Raw genomic sequence first — 18,333 nt, forward strand, 5'->3', positions numbered from 1 at the left:
CAGTTGCAACACAACCAAATGTGCTCTTTCAAAGTCAGCTTCCTCTTACATAGACATTAAGGTATGTATGTCCAAGGCCACCTTCGTCATTGAGCTTGCCCTTGTGTCGTGATTCGGGAACACCTATTGATTTCTGATCGGCCAACCAATCCGTGCAGAACTAGATGCACTCTTCTACCCTAAAACCTTCCACGATGCTACCTTCCGGACGCGATCTGTTACGAAAGTAGCGCTTCAGAACCCCGTTGTATCGTTCAGGGCCATACATGTTATGCAGTAACGAGGGCCCTAGGGACAAGATCTCATCGCATATATGGATCATTAGATGGACCATGATATCGAAGATTGATGGAGGGAAGAACATCTCGAGCTCGCACAGAATCTATATCATACTATCCTTCAGTATCTGACATTGTCTAACGGTGAGATCTGCGAGATGCTGTCAAAGAAGTCTGCGAGATGCTGTCAAAGAAGTCAGAAAGCTTCATGATTGTCTCCCTTACGTGCGGCTCTATGATACCTCTGATTGCAACCGGAAGTAACTGAGTGAGTATGACATGGTTCTCGTGAGACTTCATGCCAGATAGCTTGTGACTCTTCATGTCAACTAGATGCTTGATGCTCGACGAGTAGTTCGATGGGACTTTAATGCCCTGCAGGCACTGGCACATCCTATGCAACTCGTTTTTGTACCGGTTGTAACATGCAAGACGACACCGCGTGGTCACCGTCACGAAACCATTCATGTCGGCTGCCGACATTTGATCTTTGCCCCACAACTCTTTTCTGATAGACATGAGTTCCAGGTCCTTCCATGCATTGGGTCCATCTTTCATCTTCTCTGAAATGTTCATCAGCAACCCCAGCACGCTGTCGCATACATTTTTCTCCATGTGCATGACATCTATGCTGTGGCGGCATTCTAAATGTGCCCAGTACTCCAGGTCACAGAATACGGACCTCCTTTTCCACACGACGCCTTCAGGTTCCTTATATTTCTTCGCAGCAATCTTTCCAGGGACAACTTCAAGATCGTTCACAATTTCGAGAATTTGCATACCAGACTTCTCCTTCGGCGTTGTCCTGTGCTCCGTCTTCCCATTGAACCTTTCCTTATCATCTCTCCAAGGGTCTTTAGCATCCAACCACTTTCGGTGGCCCATGTAAACAATTTTGGATGAAACGGGCAACTTCTCCGATGTCGTGTTTTCCCCGCACTTTGTACATGCCTTGTAGCCATGTGTCACCTGGCATGAAGTATTTTCATTCGCGGGGTAGTCATGCACGCAGGTCAGAAGCGCTGCTCTCATCGTGAAGTACCCCCTCCTGTTTGCGTCCCAAACCACTCTGCCAGGGTTTCAAAGCTGCTTCAGCTCATCCTTCACTAGTTGCAGATACACATTTAGGTCAGCTCCCGGTTGCTTTGGACCCTGTATGAGCATGCACATGTGGATGTACTTTCTCTTCATGATTAACCATGGAGGAAGGTTGTAGACAAACAAGATCACTAGCCATGTGTTGTGCTTGTTGTTCATGTTTTCGAAAGGATTTATCCCGCCAGTGCTGAGACCGAGCCTCAGGTTTCTGGGCTCTGCCCTGAAATCAGAAAATGTCGTATCGAAGTTTTTCCACCGAGTCCCATCGGCAGGGTGTCTTAGGACCCCAGCTTCCTCCACACGGTAATGCCCGTCAGGATCGAATGCAGCCTGCGCCGGATCGTGATGGACGAGATACCTCGCGTCCTTAACATTCTGCGTCCAAGGCTCAACTCGGCCACCTGCCGTAAGATACCAAAGAGTCTTTGTCGGCCTGCCCTTCATCACTTCTTCCCCATTGTCTTCGCCAGCTCTGGCGTTTTTCTTCTTGTATCTCGATGCACCGCATATGTGGCAGCTCTCATGGTTCTCGTACCCTCCAATGTATACCATGCAATCGTTTGGACATGAATGATGTTTCACGCAATCTAATCCAAGCGGGCATATAATCTTCTTCGCCTCGTATGTGCTCTTGGGCAACTTGTTTGAGTCTGGAAAAACCGAAGCAAGGTAACTCAACAAGTTCGTGAAGCCCTTGTCTGACCAGCATGATGCTGCCTTCAGCCTCAAAAGTTCGAGTACCACTTCGAGCACGTTGTTTTCTTCGTCAGCTCCATCATACAAAGGTGTGTTTGTGTCCTCTAACAATTTTTTGAACTGAGCAGACTCTGCCTCATCTTCGGGGTCCTCCAGCTGGTCCTGTAGGTACAGATCATCCAGCATTTCGGCAATCCTGCCACGTGGAGCTCCTTCACCTTCCACATTAACCTCCTCATCAACCCTTGTTTGTTCTTCGGAATCATTCGCTAGATCATACTGCAAGACATCATCATCTTCGCTACCGCTACCGACATCAACCGCATCCTCCCGTGACAAGTCCAGCGAGAATAACCTTCCACAAAACCCGATGCCAGCACGTGCATCTGAACATCTTCAGGTTTTATGAACAACGCATCATCACAAGTCCTTTTCGTTCCATATCACCTTTCGCGACTCGAAAAAAGACAGTCCGTTCGGTTATCCATCGAGCATTGATTCTTTCCTTGGCGTACATCCAAGAATGGTCCTTCGATGTACAACACAATACACAAGAAAACAAACAAAGCAAAATAGTTAGCCTAATCAACCGGAGCTAACTAAAAATTTGAAATTAGAGACATTCGGAGAGAAATTGGAGGCTGGCGAGAAAGATCGGAAGGGAGAGAGAGCTCACAAGGGAGAGGGATGCTCCGAGCGACAACGAGGAGGCCGCATTTTGGCCGGCGGCCGAAGCTCAAAAATTTGAAATTGGGGAATTTCGGAGAGAAATTGGAGGCCGATGAGATAGATCGGGCGGGAGAGATAGATCGGGAAGTAGAGGGAAGCTGCGGGGTCGAGAATCAGAGCTCGCCGGCCGCCGGAGCTCCAAAAATGGAAACAGCGGCATGGAAACGGCCGGCGGCCGGCCGGCGCAGGGGGGCGGGAGATGGAAGGGGGAGAGAGGAGGGGCTACCTGGGGGGCTTGCCGGCGGCCATGGCGCCGTCGGGCAGCGCTTCGCCGTCGCCGGAGAAGGAGGGGCCGCAGCTGGTCCGTTACGACGCGCAGCGCGACCAGCTGCGGTTCTGTTCTTCGTATTTAAACCGCGACGATCATCAGTGACGGTCAGGAATTGGGCGACCGTTACTGATAATAGTGGGTACATCAGTAAGGGTCGCGTTAGGGCGACCGTTACTGATGCGTGGTTCATCAGTGACGGTCGTCTCTTAACCGACAGCCACTGATGTATCTCGCGAGGTATGATGGTTCATCAGTGGCGGTCGCCTCGCACGACCGCCACTGATGTATGGCTGGGCGGGGACGAGCAGACCCCGCTCTGTTCATCAGTAACGGTGGCGCCGGACCCGTTACTGATGTGCCGTTGCATATAGATCGTTTTGTACCAGTGAGTTTGATCGAAAGGAGAGAGAGAAGAGAGAACAATCCGAGATCCATCATACCCGTCTTTAAACTTTGGTTTCTTCTGTCTAGGGGCAAGCGAGGAAAGCGGGCTAGGAGTATAAAAGATCCTGAGACCAAGATCCATGCATGGCGTGGCCACGAGCCGCGCACCCGGTCGGTCAACAGAGGCCATGATGCATTGGGGCATCCGTGCATTGTTTCCAAACTCCCATTATGATCTTCGGGAACCCCAACGTGTAACACCCCAGGAGTAGCTAGCTAGCTAGCAGTACGAAACTTTTCGGTCCCGGCCTTGTTTTCGAATTTAAAAACGAGGCCGAGGTTCGATCGAGTAACGTGTGTGCCGATGGGAAGAGAGCGAATCCAACGCGGTGCCGTGCGCGCGCGCCTAGCTACTACATTGCATGCGTATATCGATGGATGGATGCACGTACGCCCGTAGTCTGCTGTTGTTGGATGGGTCGGGTCGGCGTGCAGGATGATGATTCGGCGCATTTCGTGGCGTCCAACGAAGATACTATCGCCACCGGACGGAAACCGTGCCGGATCGGGCGTCATCATGCCTCTACGCCCCGCCAGGCGCCAGCACTCGATTAGCCCCTCACGGCGCGCGCACCCAACCCAACCCAACCCAACCCAGCCCCCAGCAGCGCACGGGCTACTACGCGCGCAGACGAGACGAGAGAAGAGCCGTATCGGAGCGGTCACTCGCTGGCGCGTCCCTCCCCATAGGATCCCAATGACACACGCGCGATCGATCATGCACGTTGTTGCGTGCGTGCATGAATTCCCGGGCGTGGGCTCGCGACCGCGCGCGGCATAATAGCCTGCCTGCTGCGCTGCGTGCGAGCATCAAATCGAATGGAAGACCGGCCGGGTGCGTGGATGGATGGCCTAGTGGTAAGCAATAGTGGCGCCGTATGCGACCATGAGTACAATATTCCTATACTTGCTGCAGCAAGCAGTAGTACTAGTATATCCGCATGAGCGAGGCGGGGCGCACACCGGCCCAATCACACGGAAGATCGCTGCTGTGTTGTTGGCTTGCCTCGGCGCGAGGACGACATGATGGCGGCGATGATGATGATGATGCATCGATCGCCCAGGGAGGGGAGGGGTCGAGGGGAGCGCTTCCGTTCCGACAGCTGCACGCCTTCGCGGGGAGTGTGCGCCCTCGACGTGGTTTTACGGTAGGGTTCACTGTGCCCGGACAATAAGACCGGAAATGATGGCACCATCCATACGCTTATTTAATTACTCCCAGCAGTACTCCCGTTGAACCGCTACAGAGGCGGAGGCGGTGCTCAAGTAGGCTGCCGCAATTCACCCATGACATGCCCGGGCCGTACCACCTCGAATTACTAGCGTACATGTCAAATAGTCAATTGGGTGGGCTGAAGAGAGAGTACTTCTTTCGTCTCGTATAAATTTATATTACATGTATCTAAATGTTTTGGAGACATCAATACATTCATATTTGGATAAATTTGCGTCACCTGATATGAGACGGAGGAGGTAGGCATTGATCAATAAGCGCTCCGTCCGTTTGACCGAGTCCGACTTAGGCCTGGTGCTAATAGGCGGAAAACCAGACCATATCCAAACCAATCCAGGAGACCAAACACGAGTCTTCCTAATCCAAGGCAGACCAAGCCACATTTCATCTCCAACCACACCAGACCAAACCGAATGTACCAAAATGGTTTGAGAAACAACATCGAAACCAAAATAAGGACTGGGTTCATGTGCGCCTTTGTGGTTGTGGCTGTGTCGGTTATGTCAGGCGATCACTTGCACTGCAGCAATGTTCTGGTGCAATAAATTTTTACCGAGAACACAGGATTTGAAATAACAAGAGAAATACCCCAACATGTATAGTAAAATCACATGATCTAGTAACAACTAATGAAAAGGACAAAAAAGAGAACATTCCATGGTGTAAATTACATTCATTCAAACATTACACGATTAGTGAATCAGATTTTGACTAACCTACTTCACACTCAAATAAATTGCATTCATTCAAACACTACACAGTTCTTCAAAGAACTAAATAACAAAAATCTCCTCCACTTTGCAACTTAGCTTCTTTTGGTGGCGAGCAAAAGCTACAGTTTTCTCCACCACTTGATCACCATCTTCTAGTTTGGATCATTCTCACCCATGCAACAACACTTGGATCAAAACTTCCATACCGTTAGAACAGGAGCAACATTTAATTGTACAAAATTAAAATTAGCTTGTGATGAAGCAAGTATAGCAAGAACAGAGAAAAACTTGATTGGCTTCTACACAAAGAACAAGAGCAAGGTCATAATGCAGCAGCAGCAACGCCATCTTTGTTTAAGTAGTTTTATGTCACTCATATACTAAAACTTAATAAAATGCAATGCATATTTATAAAACAACACTTTCAAGAAGGAGACATAGGTTACTGGTTATGCGACCAAGAGTCTCGTTACTCCAAAATTCATGATATAATCTACAGAATTTGGACAGAAGTTAGGGCATTGTATGTGGAAATTTATGGCTACTTGGCTAGTATCACTCCTAGTATCCTATAAAATTTGGGGAATTCTAAAACTCAATCAAATAAATAATAAGAAAATTGAGGTATTTGCTGGTACCATCCTGCAATATCACAGATTAAAGATAATAAAATCCATAAGTGTAAGTGGTGCTTGTACTTGCTGCATAATAGTTCAGAAATTAATGAAAAACTCATATTATAATGATGCTTGGGTATATTAATTTCTGTATCAGAAGTGGGTAACATTAATTTCACTAAATTACCTAAGGGTCGGCCCCAGAATATAGGATAGAGAATTTCCTCATGATATGAATACTATGATACATCTTGGGGAGAAATTGCAATACCAATATGAGCCGCATGCCCTGCTCATCCAGCTTTGGCATCTTCACCGCAGTCAGCTCCTAGCTACTCCGCTCAACTACTTCAAGTTGTCCGCTTCTCATACTCAAGCAAATCTATGACAATCTTAATGTGTTAATTACAAAAAAAATATGTATGCACAATCACAATTTCAATACTTAGCCTGCTGCCGAATGCAGTCAGGTGAGTTTGAGAAATTAAACTTAATACTACAACAATGTGAGAATATTCTAATTGAATGTGCTTGGTCAAATACAAATTCCATCAACCATTCCAAAATCGACTTTTGCAACAGGTGTTGGATATTTACCGACCACTTCCAATGCTTTTGCCGTCAGTGCGTTCGCCCTTACCGTCGTCTTGCTCTAGTTCCCTTTTATCGGGTCCCTTCTTAAGAGGCTCTTGAACTAGATTACCCATTGCTTCATCATGATTTCCATTCTGCTCATCATCCTGTTAGCAAAATAGTAACTGGTCACCTGACAGTCTCACAGAAACCAAAACTCTCACCAGACGAATAAAATGTTAAGATTATTCAAAAAGAAGCTTTTCAGATTACACGACAGAAATATAGATAAACTGAAAATCCTCGACCAGCACAAGTTTCAGTAAGAAAATACTGTGTGGTTACTGGGAGAAAAACTTCTGACATTGATGTTTTATTCCTCTCATTCGTACAGTTCCTTCACTTTTAAGTTTTGGGAAAATTTGCTCCTGCACACCGTTATTCTGTGTCTTTTGCTCAGACACACTCCTCAATCGTGTCTTTGCTGGGTACCATTATGATTTAGTGGCCATTTGCCACAACACACTCTGACATGTGGATCTTCATTGTCAGTTGCAGAGTCGCTCGATCAACTTTTTTCTTCTCCGGCATATCCCCGAACTCACCCTGCCATTTCTTTCTCGCGTGACTGTTGTTTGTTGTCTACTGATCCATCTCGCATGACTAACGCATATTGAACGAAGCTGGGCAGTCTACTTCCTCCTCGATGCCATCCATCTTGTGCAGCACGGCCGCCGACTGCTGGTTGCCTGAGCAGTGCTGCACTGCTGCTTGCTATGCTGGGCTGCGGGCTAGCTGCTGCTTGCCGGCCACTGCGCTGCGCCTGAGATGCCACTGCTGCTTGCCTGAGATGCTGCTGCTAGCTCCCGAGCTCGTCAAGCCGGCCAAGACGTGTCCACCTTGAGCAGCCGCCACCAATGGCGTAGGTCGCAGGCTATGCTCGCTGTCATCTCCTTGAGCTTTGAGGTGCTGAGAGGCCTGCGTCCTCCAGATCAAAAATATGATGTGATTGGAGATGTGTCAGAGGAGGAAGAAATCCATTGAGTGGCTGACAATTGACAATGCAGTTCCACATGTCAGAGATAATAGTACTCAGCAAAGACATGATTGAGTAGTGTGTCTGAGCAAACAACACAAAATAACGGTGTCCATGAGCAAATTTCCCCTTAAGTTGTAACCAAGTTACAGTAAAAGGAAACTGGTATAGTAGCTGTCACTGCATATTAGTAAAAATAGCTCGTGGTCACGGATCATGCCGTGATCAAGTAACTTGCAAGCATCGAATTCCAATAAACAGCAGATTTGATCAATGTTACAACTGATCCAGAAGGTTTAACACAACACTGAACATTGGTTATATATGTACCAATATATAAACACAACACCAGCGGGCAGGCGGCGCGCGAGCCGGGGAGAGGATCTTGCCAGGGAGCGGCGAAGGGCGTGGCCGCGACGGGCTCGTGGGCGGCGTAGGGCACCCGCGTCGGGCGTGGTCGCGATGGACAGGGAGCGGCGGAAGGCGCCCGCGTTGGGCGTGGCCGCGGGGGGCAGGGAGCGGCGGAGGGGTCGGACGCGGGAGGGATTTAGAGGGTAGAGAGGATGGCAGCTGGGACGAGCCACCGCCGGCGCGGCGATGCGGCGGCCGGGCGCGCCGCCATGGTGGAAGAAGGGGAAAACGAGATGGGTCGGGCCTGTTGTTCCTTTGGAAAAAATAGGGTTGGACTAGATGTTGAGTATTCTCCGAAAACATAGAAAATGAATAGTGTTTCTAAGGATTTGTTTTGCTCCTTTCCTACAAACCGAATGCATCTTCCTTTGAATCTCCAATCCTCTGTTTTTTCTTTGAAAATCTTCCAAACCGAATGAGCCCTGACATGTTATGGCTTGCATTCCGGGAGAGTCACACTTTGGCATGAAAAACCTTAACGGCGGTGTTATTTTGGAAACTTTAGTTTTCCTCATGGTAATTTGTAACTCTCGGTTTTGACTAGTGTTTGTTGTAATTAAGAGATCGGTAAAATATCATGGAGTATATATTTTAATTAGTTAACACTCCATTACATTACATTTACGTTTTATGTGATAAAAATCACAATTGAAAGTAACGAATTCTCATCAATTCTTTATTTCAACCCATCAAAAAAGGGGGCACTAAGTGGGGCACGTGCCCATTAGTTTGTCATGGAGCGGCGCACACTAAGAAGTCAAATTCTTCTCCTTATGGAGCTACCGTGTGTGTTGCAGCACTGTCGCGGAGGTGGTTAGTCCATGTCAACATGTTGTAAATTCCGAGCCAACAGTGTGTTCACGTGATGGTTACTTCTCGTCCCGTAAAGTTAAATCTCGGTTGCATAATTGAATTTATGTTTACTCATTTTAGTGAAGTTGTTGTTTCTTCCAGTGAACAATGTGATGATGATTTCTATTTAAGTATTGTACTTGCTGAGTTTTAACTTATTCTTACATTCTTGTTGTTTTATTTGTTTTTTCAGGAACTTCGAGTAACGGCATGCATGGCAGGAACATCACACCTTCACATGAACACCACACATCTTGTAATTAATGTAGTGCCTTGATCTCATCCTGTTGTAATAGAGGCATAATTCGTAGGTAATTATTTCACAACAAAATTGCTTGGTATGAGCCCTTGGTCGCTCAAGTTTTATTATCTTCTGTTGTAGAGTCTGGTCAAGAATATACGAGTTGCGTCCATGCTATCAGGTTAGATTGGGTTACATTACTTATTATTTAAAAGATAGATGTCCCTATAAACAAAGAAAGTTCTGTCAAAATTTATAATCTTTCCTATAGTTAATGACATTTGGGTCAATGTGGTAATATTGTAGGTAGTGCTGATACCTTGGGTTGTTACACCTCCGCTTGGGTGGGTAAAGCTTAACTCTAATGGATCATTCCATCAGTCTTCTCATGCCGATGATGTTGGGATAATTTTGGGTAATGACCTGGCCCAGATTATTTTCTCTTCTTGTTGGGTACTTTTCCACTGCTCGAGCCCGAAAGAAGGCGTTGTGTGCTTACATGGAAGGTATAGCCCTAGAGTCCAGTACGTGGAGCCACCTTTCCATGATAATGGAATCTGATTGCTTGGCGGTGCATGGTAGCAGCCGGCCAGGAACCTGGTATTGATAGATGACGTCGTGCCCAATTGGTTGAAGAAACGAGCGATTTTAGCACAAGGCCGGATGTTGTCTTTTGTAAAAGGGGATAAATTGCAGAATCGTGGAGTCATATTCTTGCAAACTTGGAAAATGTATGGTTGTTTGGCTGGGTTTCGGTACACCGGAGATTGGCCTGCAATTCGTCACTATTGTTTTGCGGGCACAATTCGTCACAATTGCCATGCGGTAGAAGTTGTTCAGAATTTTTTTTACGAGTCTTAGGTCTTGTAAAAGGTCTCGTCACATGTTTGCTGAATTCGATATATGGTTACTTTACTTCAGCACAAAGCAGCGCAGAAGTACGGCACATTCAAGATCGATCGCTCCACGCTAGAATCTGATTAGATACTTAATCTCGTATGTACAATAGGAGTAACGCACATACAGAGCTTCCCTGACAAGCTTGAGCGCCATTATGCTAGATTGGGCTCACTCACTGATTCATGTACATGGCCGATCGAGTTAGTAGTACTTAGCAATCAATCATGGACATGATCAGCAGCACACAAGGCTAGAGTAGACACCATGAGAAGTACACCTTCAAGAACAGCCTAGGGTGGCCCCCGCCGGGGGCGGCATGATGCTGCCCCAGGCGCCGTGCGGCCGCAGCCTTCATTTGCCAGGATTAGCGTGTCAGCGACTGGGATTCTTGTCGGGCCCCATCGGTCAGAGGCAGCCGCCTATAGGGTAGTAGTAGCACTAGCTAGGTAAGCAGGGGCGGCTCTGTTCCGACAGAGGCGGGGAGCGGAGCCCACGCTGCTGGCGCGGGGGCAGTGGATTATGCGCTTTGTCACGCGCGCGATGGAGCCCACGGCTGTCCACCAGAATCCGACACAGTTCGGCCGAGCCACGGCCACCAAAGCACACCAGGACGATCCGATGGCCACATCGTTCAGTCCTGAGCCTTCTCGCCTTGCGGTTTTGACGATTTTTTCTCAGCCGAGGAGCAACATGACGAGGCTAGATAGAATACTCCAATTTCTTTTCTTTTTTCCGCTAGAATACTCCAATTTCCACGAGCCTCTTTTCCTCCTGCGAAATCCTCGATCCTTTGGGCACGGGGGGCGCACTCCAAACATTGAGAGCATTGGGCCATGGCTAGGAACCGATCGAGGGCACATCACATGCGAGGGAAGCTTGTGATTGCTACACGTCTGCAGCAGCCAGCGTCCAGAACTTGATCCAAGCGACAAGGAGATGACACACACTGATGTCAAATGAGCAACGGTTGGGTCAACAATTATTGTTTTCTGAATGAAACCGGGTGCTTCAGCTTTAGTGGAAGTCCAATTTATCCTGCTTTAGCACCGAAGGGTTGTTAGAATCGAGTCCATGCTTCCTGGCTTGACCAATATTGCACACACCCTTGTGATGAAAACAATTTTCACTTATCATTTAAATTATAGGAGAAGCAAAATTTCTCCTTGCCTCGCATCCTCTGGAAACGAAACGGTTCTTCTGCACAGGCTGAAGAAACGGTATTTTTGGTGTAAATTTACGAGCATAAATACCACTAGACGTACGTACGTGTGTCATTGTTCTAGTACCAGTACTAGTAGATTTCTTGACATTTCAAAGTTAATTAGGTTCGTAGCATAGCCTGCGAAGCATCATACCGTGCGGAGCGAATAGCCTAAAAAAGATTTGTGAAGTAGGCCATCGATATCGGTACTACAGCAAACGGCTCTGCAGCGGGCTCTGTTCTGTTGAACAAGCAATAGAGCACTCGGCACGAGCTATAGCCCGTCATCATTTTTCCTCTGTGCCAAGGAACAGCCGGTAGCAGCTCATGATCCACCCCGGCCGGAGCTGCATGCAAGCCTAGTAGTAACCTAAGCCTCGCATCCGCATGATATTGATACGGGCGGGCGGGCGGCTTTGGCTTTGGCTTTGGCTTTGGCTTTGTGTTGGAAGCTTTTGGCTGGGCCGGCCGACTGGATGAGGGCAGGACAGGGTCAGAGGATCGGATTCCCCACTTGTCCTATTCGCTTCGTCTCATTGGTGCCTGCCTGCCAGTCAGTGAGTGGGCAGTGCAGTGGTGCTGGTGGTGGTGGCATCTGATCTGATCTCGGCATCGGCATGGCTATGGCTATGGCTATGGTTTTCTTGTTTGTTTGGCGCCGTGGTGGTGGCGTCGCAGCCGCTGGCTGGCTGGCTTGGCTGGCCGGGCGCACGCGGCCACCCACCTCCACTCCAAAGACTCACTCCATCCACCTTGTTGGGCGTGGACAGATCGAATGGAGGAGCCGCTGCTCTGTCTGTCCACTGGGCCAAGGCAGGCATCAGAACACGAAGCGGCGCGGAACTGGGCCTGTCGGGTGGGCGACACGTGGGAGGGTGGGGCCGGCATGTCAGAGGCAAGGGTGAGCTGTGTTGCCGAGGCTTTCCGGAGCAGGAGACGGGGGCACGAGGCACGCGCACCCACCACACCACACCCCCCTCCGCAAAAACCCAATCGAGTGCCCACGCAGCCACGCTCGGTATCATCGTCTCGTCCCTCATTACTACCAGTACTCACTTCCCCGTCTCCCCTTCTCTGCTCTCAGCTCCCTCCTCTTCGATCGATTCCCCTCCCCTCCTCCTGTCTCTCTGTATCTGCACCTGTATCTACTCAAAAGAAGTGCAAGGGGAATATAAATTAAAGACGGCACGGGTAAAGGACGCCCCGGTGAAAAAAAACGCCGCCCCTTTTATAAACCCTGTGCCCCCTCCCTCGCCATTGCACAACATCATTCATATCCCGTCCCATCCCCGTCCGTCTCCTTCTATTCCTTGTGCCTTCCTCTTGCTCTGTCTGCTTGCTTTGGCTGGGCTTCATCACACACGCGACGCGCGCTCGGCTTGATCGGAACGATCAACGATGCGTTTGGCGTTCGGCTGCTCGTCTTCTGCATCTTCGCGTGAGTAACCCACTTCTGCAGCTGCATCCATCCATCGATCGGCTAATCTGTGTTTGAGTTGTTCGTAAGACTAAACTCTTTTGGATGCCTTGGCAGGTAGGTGATCGCTGCATTGTTCATCAGCTGGAGCCGGAGTCGGGGATCGCAGGGTGGCATTGGGAAGACAACGACGCCAACTACACGCTGATCACAGGGCTCGATCGTTGCACGTAATACCCTCTCTCCCTTTCGCATTACTGCTTTACTTTGTTTCTTCTCTGTCGATTACCCTGTTTCTATGAATTCCTTGGTTTGGGTATTAGGATGTTCGGTTCTTGGTAATACATAATCCATGCCACTATGGCCTTACAGAGAAGAGATAACATTTGAATGCCAGCTGCAGGCTGTTTTCTTGTGTGTTTTGACTGACACAACCTGGGTGTTCGTCAAATCACGCACAAGTCTTTGTTTCCTTTCGTGTTGTTGTCAACTTGTCATCCATGTCTTTTGCTGGAACTGACTTGGTAACAACAACATGCCATTCTTTATGCTAAATGATTTACTACTACCGGCAAAGAAGTAAATGGCCGCTGTTCTGTCATCGAAAACAATACTAGCACGCGGTAGCGAGTACTCATGTCCAAGTGTCGATCAAGTTGAGTTTGGCCACGTTGCGCTGCCGATGTTGACGAGTGGACCATACCGATGTCAAAGATTTTGTTCACGCGCGCCTAGTGCATTTCGCTGCACGCGTTCCGAATCTCGGGCATGCATGCCTTCTTTTCCGAAGAATGCTATCCCCACTCTAGGCCGCTTTTCCTCTTTCTGCTTCTGTTCTACTAGTGCTAGCGCCAGTCTTTTAGTACGTGCACTCCGGTTAGGCTGGGGTACCCGGGCTACAAGTAGGCATCGGCAGCAAGCTTTGTTGTGTTTGTCCCCTCCCCTGTTTGCACCCTCACAAAAACCGTTAACTCTGTATAGTTCTTTCCGGGCAATACCCCACCCCAGCCCTTGCTTGTGCTGCGTGGTAGGCCAAAGTTGGTACAGGTTACAAAAGTCACTTTAGGGTCTTCACGTATATATGCTTGACTCGTGTAGTACAGGAATCACAATGGTAAAGAAAGTTACACTTTGCATGTGTCTGCATTTGTCATTCGCCTATTTCGTTTCTTGCACTAGTACTGCTTTTACTTTTAACCTTGTGTTACCATGACGTGACTGATGTGTTTCTCGTTTGGACCGCGATACGCAGGCCGATCACTTCCTCGAGCTTCTGACGTAGGTTGGCCATTACTCCAAACAGAGGAGCTTGGCTTGGGAAGAAAACAGAGGAAGCAGAGAGCACAAGGGTCTTTTTCAAGGCCAAGCAAGAGGGTCAGTTCCAAGCGACGTGACGAACGTGATGCAGGGAGGCCACGGCTATGGTGGCTACGGCGGCTCCCCGCCGCAAGGGTACGGCTACGGCGGCTACGGCGGCTACGGCGGCTACGGCTACGACGCCGGCGGGTACAACTCCGGTGCCGCTGCCGGGGGTTACTACTCCAACAACGGGTACCCGTCGTACGAGGACGCGCTGGCCGGGCAGACGATGAAGGCGCACGAGTCCGCCGCGCCGCTGAACGAGCTGGAATTCCAGCCGTCGGAGACGTGCCCCAAGAACTACGTCATCTTCGACCAGACGTGCACCAAGAGCCGGGTCATGTTCCACCCTTCCCTGGCCAACAAGTTCGGCGGCAACGGGGGCGCCTCGGAGTACGACAACTACTACGGCGCCCCCGGCTCCGGCGGCAACGCCTACGACGCTGCCGCCGCAGGCAAGAGCATGTACAACAAGGACAGGGACTACGACGCCGACATGAGCTGCTCCGTGCGGCACAAGGAGGACACGGACGAGATCGACGCGCTGCTGTGCTCGGACGACGGCGACGAGGACGACGTGGTGAGCACGGGCCGCACCCCGGGGTACCGGGACGGGAGCTCCCCGGACTCGTGCTCGTCAAGCTACGGCGGCGGCAGCAAGTCGAGGTCCGAGTGCACGGGCGGGCGGAAGAAGAAGGAGCGGATGAAGAAGATGGTGCGGACGCTCAAGGGCATCATCCCGGGTGGCAACCAGATGGACACGCCGGCCGTGCTGGACGAGGCCGTCAAGTACCTCAAGTCGCTCAAGGTGGAAGTCAAGAAGCTCGGCGTGCGCGGCTCCGACAGCTGATGCGTGACATAACATCATGGATCACTACCCCGGTGGGTTAAGTTGAGTTGGGTTTTGAACAAAAAGGCAGCCAGCAGCAGCAGCAGCACTGATCGATCGAGTACTGACACAACACTAGCGCATCATCGTCCTTCTCCATAGTAACCGATGGCATCGGCATTCGGCATTGTCACGTACTCGCTGGCATAAGGGCAGCTTTTCGCAGTGCCATGATCTTCTTGCCAAACTCTTTTTGTACACTCCCCCCCTTTGGCGTCCATGATGAGGGCATGGGAGAGCGGCATGGATTGATGAATGTAACTTAGCTAGTGCTCTGCTTTGGGGGTAGTGGAGCGGGATGATGGACTGATGGAAGCCGTGTCGGGGCAGGGCAGGAGAGAAGGGGAGCACAGAGAGCAATTGCATCGATGCTCACTTCACTTCTTGGCTTTCTCCTCGCTCCGGCTGGTGCTAGTTGGTGGGCCTAGCTAGTGCATGCTTCTGCTCCTCCTAGGAAGCAGCCTGGATGCTGTGTGGTTTTTAGTTGCTTTGTTTTGCAAAATTCGCTTTTTAGTTGTTGCTCCTGCAATCTGCATGCTACTTTTGTCTTCTTCCCGTCTTGATCTCGATCGATCGATCCATGGTGCATGCATGCAAGGCCCAGTCTCCAGTGTTATATTTTATGATTGCGGTGTGTGATGCTTATGATGCTGCTGATCATGACGGCACGTTGGCGCCTTCCTCTTCCTCTTCTCGTGGCCGGCCGTCGTGTTCTCCTTGTGGGTATTGTTTGTGTGTTGTGCCTGGCACTACCGATTGAGCTGGCCATTCGCGAGCATCCTACGTCGACCCTTTTTTGCTCTAGTGCTCGAATCCCACACGGAAAAAGGGTACCCCCTTCCCTTCCTTCTCTTCCTTCCTTCCTTTAGCAATGTCAACTTGATGCATGCTTAAAGGTCTGTAATGATGCTCATAAAATATATGCACGACCATGCTTCTCTCCCTAGCTTAGTTGCAACTCCAAGTTTAGCACTACCGGCTATGCCATTTGCGTGTTGATGTTTTCACGATTAATTAAAGATCCCCTGACCAATGCATGACTAGCTTCGCCTAGAATGTGTGTTGATATTTTTTATAGCCTTTCTGTATGCTTTGAGTGTCACTATCTTGACTTAACCTTTAATTCATGATAGTTGACAATTTAACATGACCACCAGGAAATTAATGGACGGTACTCGGCCAAGCAGACATTCTAGCTTTAGAGCATCTCCACTCTCGTCCCCAACTAGGCATCGGGCAGGCGCGGCCGATTTTTAGGCCGTTTAGGGGGGCGCCGGCGGAAAAACAAATTGGGGTTCCGTCGTGACCCAGCCGTGGCCCCAGTACCAAATCCCCAAAAACTATAAAGTTGGAAATTTGAGAATACTCGGCGATTTAAATGAACACGGCGAAATTTAAATAAACTCAGCCAAATTTAAGTAAACACCGGCGAATTTATTACATAATTCGAAATTAAAAAACCCTAGACCTAGTCGGAGTCGGAGGTAGGTGTCGAAGTCGAAGCCGGAGTCCTCACCGTCGCTGTCGAGGACGATGACGCCAGGCTCCTTCACCGCCGCCGGCTTCTTCGTCGCCGCCGCAGCCTTCTTCTCGGTCTCCTCCTCCTCCGCCTCGCGCTTGCTCCAGGCGATGATTTTGGCCTCCGTCATCCTCGGCCTCTTCCTTGCCGGTACGCTCCACCGCGCGTGGACCCGGGAACTCCTTCGGGTCGTCGTCGCCACGGTAATCCGCCTCCGGCGCCCACTCCGACACAGGCTTGGGCCTAACGAGGCGAAGATGGCCGTGGCGGCGACGTTGGCCGGCGCGAGCACGAGATGAGGAGCCTGGCTCGTCCTTGATGCGTAGTGGTGGCGAGAAGGCGTTGCGGCTGGATGAGCAGGAGCAGGAAGAGGCGGAGCTCGCCGACCAGCGGTGATGGCCGGCCAGGGGCTACGCCGGGGTCTCCAGTCGGGGATTGTCGCCGGCGGCCATGTGCCCCATCCCCGCCTGCGGGCATGAGCGCCACCCGCCGATGTTATGCCTTGGCGGCGGCACGCGTTCGCCCTGGCCCTCATACCGGGCCAGGTTGGTGGCGTGTTGGTTGGCGAATAGCACCTCCCTGGGGCTGCCGAAGTGGAGATCCCACTCCGGCAGCTCGTGCTGCTCCGCCGTTAATCCACCCCCAGTACTGGGCGGTGATGGTGAACTGACGCGCTCTCCCTTGCGGCACCGGCGGTGTCGTGATGCCGCATATGGAGAGCGACCAGCCACCCTGCAGCTGTTGATGTTAACCTAGTTGTAGTCAAGTATGGTCGTCAGTTTTCCTTAGATAAAAGAGTCCTCAAGTTAGACAAGCCTAGTTTAAACCGGATTCTGTAATGTTATAAACAAATGACGGGTGGCGTCGTGTTGGATTCCAATTAGGATTCGTGTTGGGCGCGCTCTTAATCTTGTAAGCCTTCTATATAAAGCAATGAAAGAGTCAGGGCCGTAAAAAGTTGCTACGGTGGTCAAATCCCGTCTCTAAACACAGATTGTTTCTCGTCAAGTTTATCTTGTTTGTGCAGCGATTCTGGTGTAGTTTCTTGCTGCTGTAGACACTGAAACCAACAGAAGCCGGCAGTCCGACGATGCCTGGTAGTCGTGCTTGTGGCCGGTGAGAAACCGGTGAGGACGATTCATGGTTTGGGTTCGGCTTGGGCCACGCCGGCTCAAATTTTCATTTGGGGAGGCCGGCTGGTTCCGTTTTTTGGCTCCGACGGTCCCGTCCCTTAACTCGTTTGGGGGCCCTTTAGGGGGGGCGACTGGAGATGCTCTTAGCTCTAGATCCTGAACGTTTGGAATTTTCACTTCCCATCCGAGCGAAATCTGTCACGTATATATTTTCATATCATAAGGCGTTCTTGAATTTTAGAGTAAAATCTAGAAAACCATATTTTTTGTGATGAGGTCACCGAATCACGATTATCGCTAACTGTCTCGTAGAACCACCACTTTGAGGTAGATTTTCCCAAGAATTCAAATATGCTGGTTTAGCACGTGTAACCGAGATTCTGATTGATGGAGCCCACATATAAGTGCCATGTCAATTTTTAATGGGATTTCTATACCGACGTGACCCCTTCTTGATCTCCTCTTCCTCATCCTTGCGTTTGTCGACGCCCAGCACGCCACCGTGAACTAGCATCCACCTCCGCACGGGCATCCGATATGTGGTCCACATGTGTCAGATTCGCTGTCAAACGTGCAAATATGTTGGATTTGGGTTTTTTGTGAAGACATGCCTCAAAAGTGGTAGTTCTATGAGACAATTAGCATAACTGTGTTTATGTGAAAGCCTAGGCACAAAAGGTGTGGTTTTGTGAAAATTTCTCTAAATTTTAACCAAATTTGTA

At 49.9% G+C, this 18,333-nt stretch overlaps 1 protein-coding gene and 1 long non-coding RNA gene across 2 annotated transcripts; one reads left to right on the top strand and one right to left on the bottom strand.

Moving 5' to 3' along the window:
- Positions 1–5,323: 5,323 nt before the first annotated feature.
- On the bottom strand, positions 5,324–8,386 carry LOC104583504. The gene is made up of 2 exons (XR_002965302.1): positions 8,020–8,386; positions 5,324–6,820 (listed from the first exon to the last, which is right to left on the bottom strand). It is a non-coding gene; the product is annotated as an uncharacterized LOC104583504 (long non-coding RNA).
- Positions 8,387–12,217: 3,831 nt separating this feature from the next.
- LOC100843988 (transcription factor bHLH144) lies at positions 12,218–15,520 on the top strand. Its single transcript, XM_003572896.4, has 3 exons — positions 12,218–12,732; positions 12,829–12,941; positions 13,964–15,520. The coding sequence occupies exon 3, from the start codon at positions 14,114–14,116 to the stop codon at positions 14,918–14,920; it is 807 nt and encodes a 268-aa protein (XP_003572944.1). The 5' UTR covers positions 12,218–12,732; positions 12,829–12,941; positions 13,964–14,113; the 3' UTR covers positions 14,921–15,520.
- The last annotated feature ends 2,813 nt before the right edge of the window (positions 15,521–18,333 follow it).

The sequence above is a fragment of the Brachypodium distachyon genome, chromosome 3, assembly GCF_000005505.3.
Source record: "Brachypodium distachyon strain Bd21 chromosome 3, Brachypodium_distachyon_v3.0, whole genome shotgun sequence".
NCBI lineage: Eukaryota > Viridiplantae > Streptophyta > Magnoliopsida > Poales > Poaceae > Brachypodium > Brachypodium distachyon.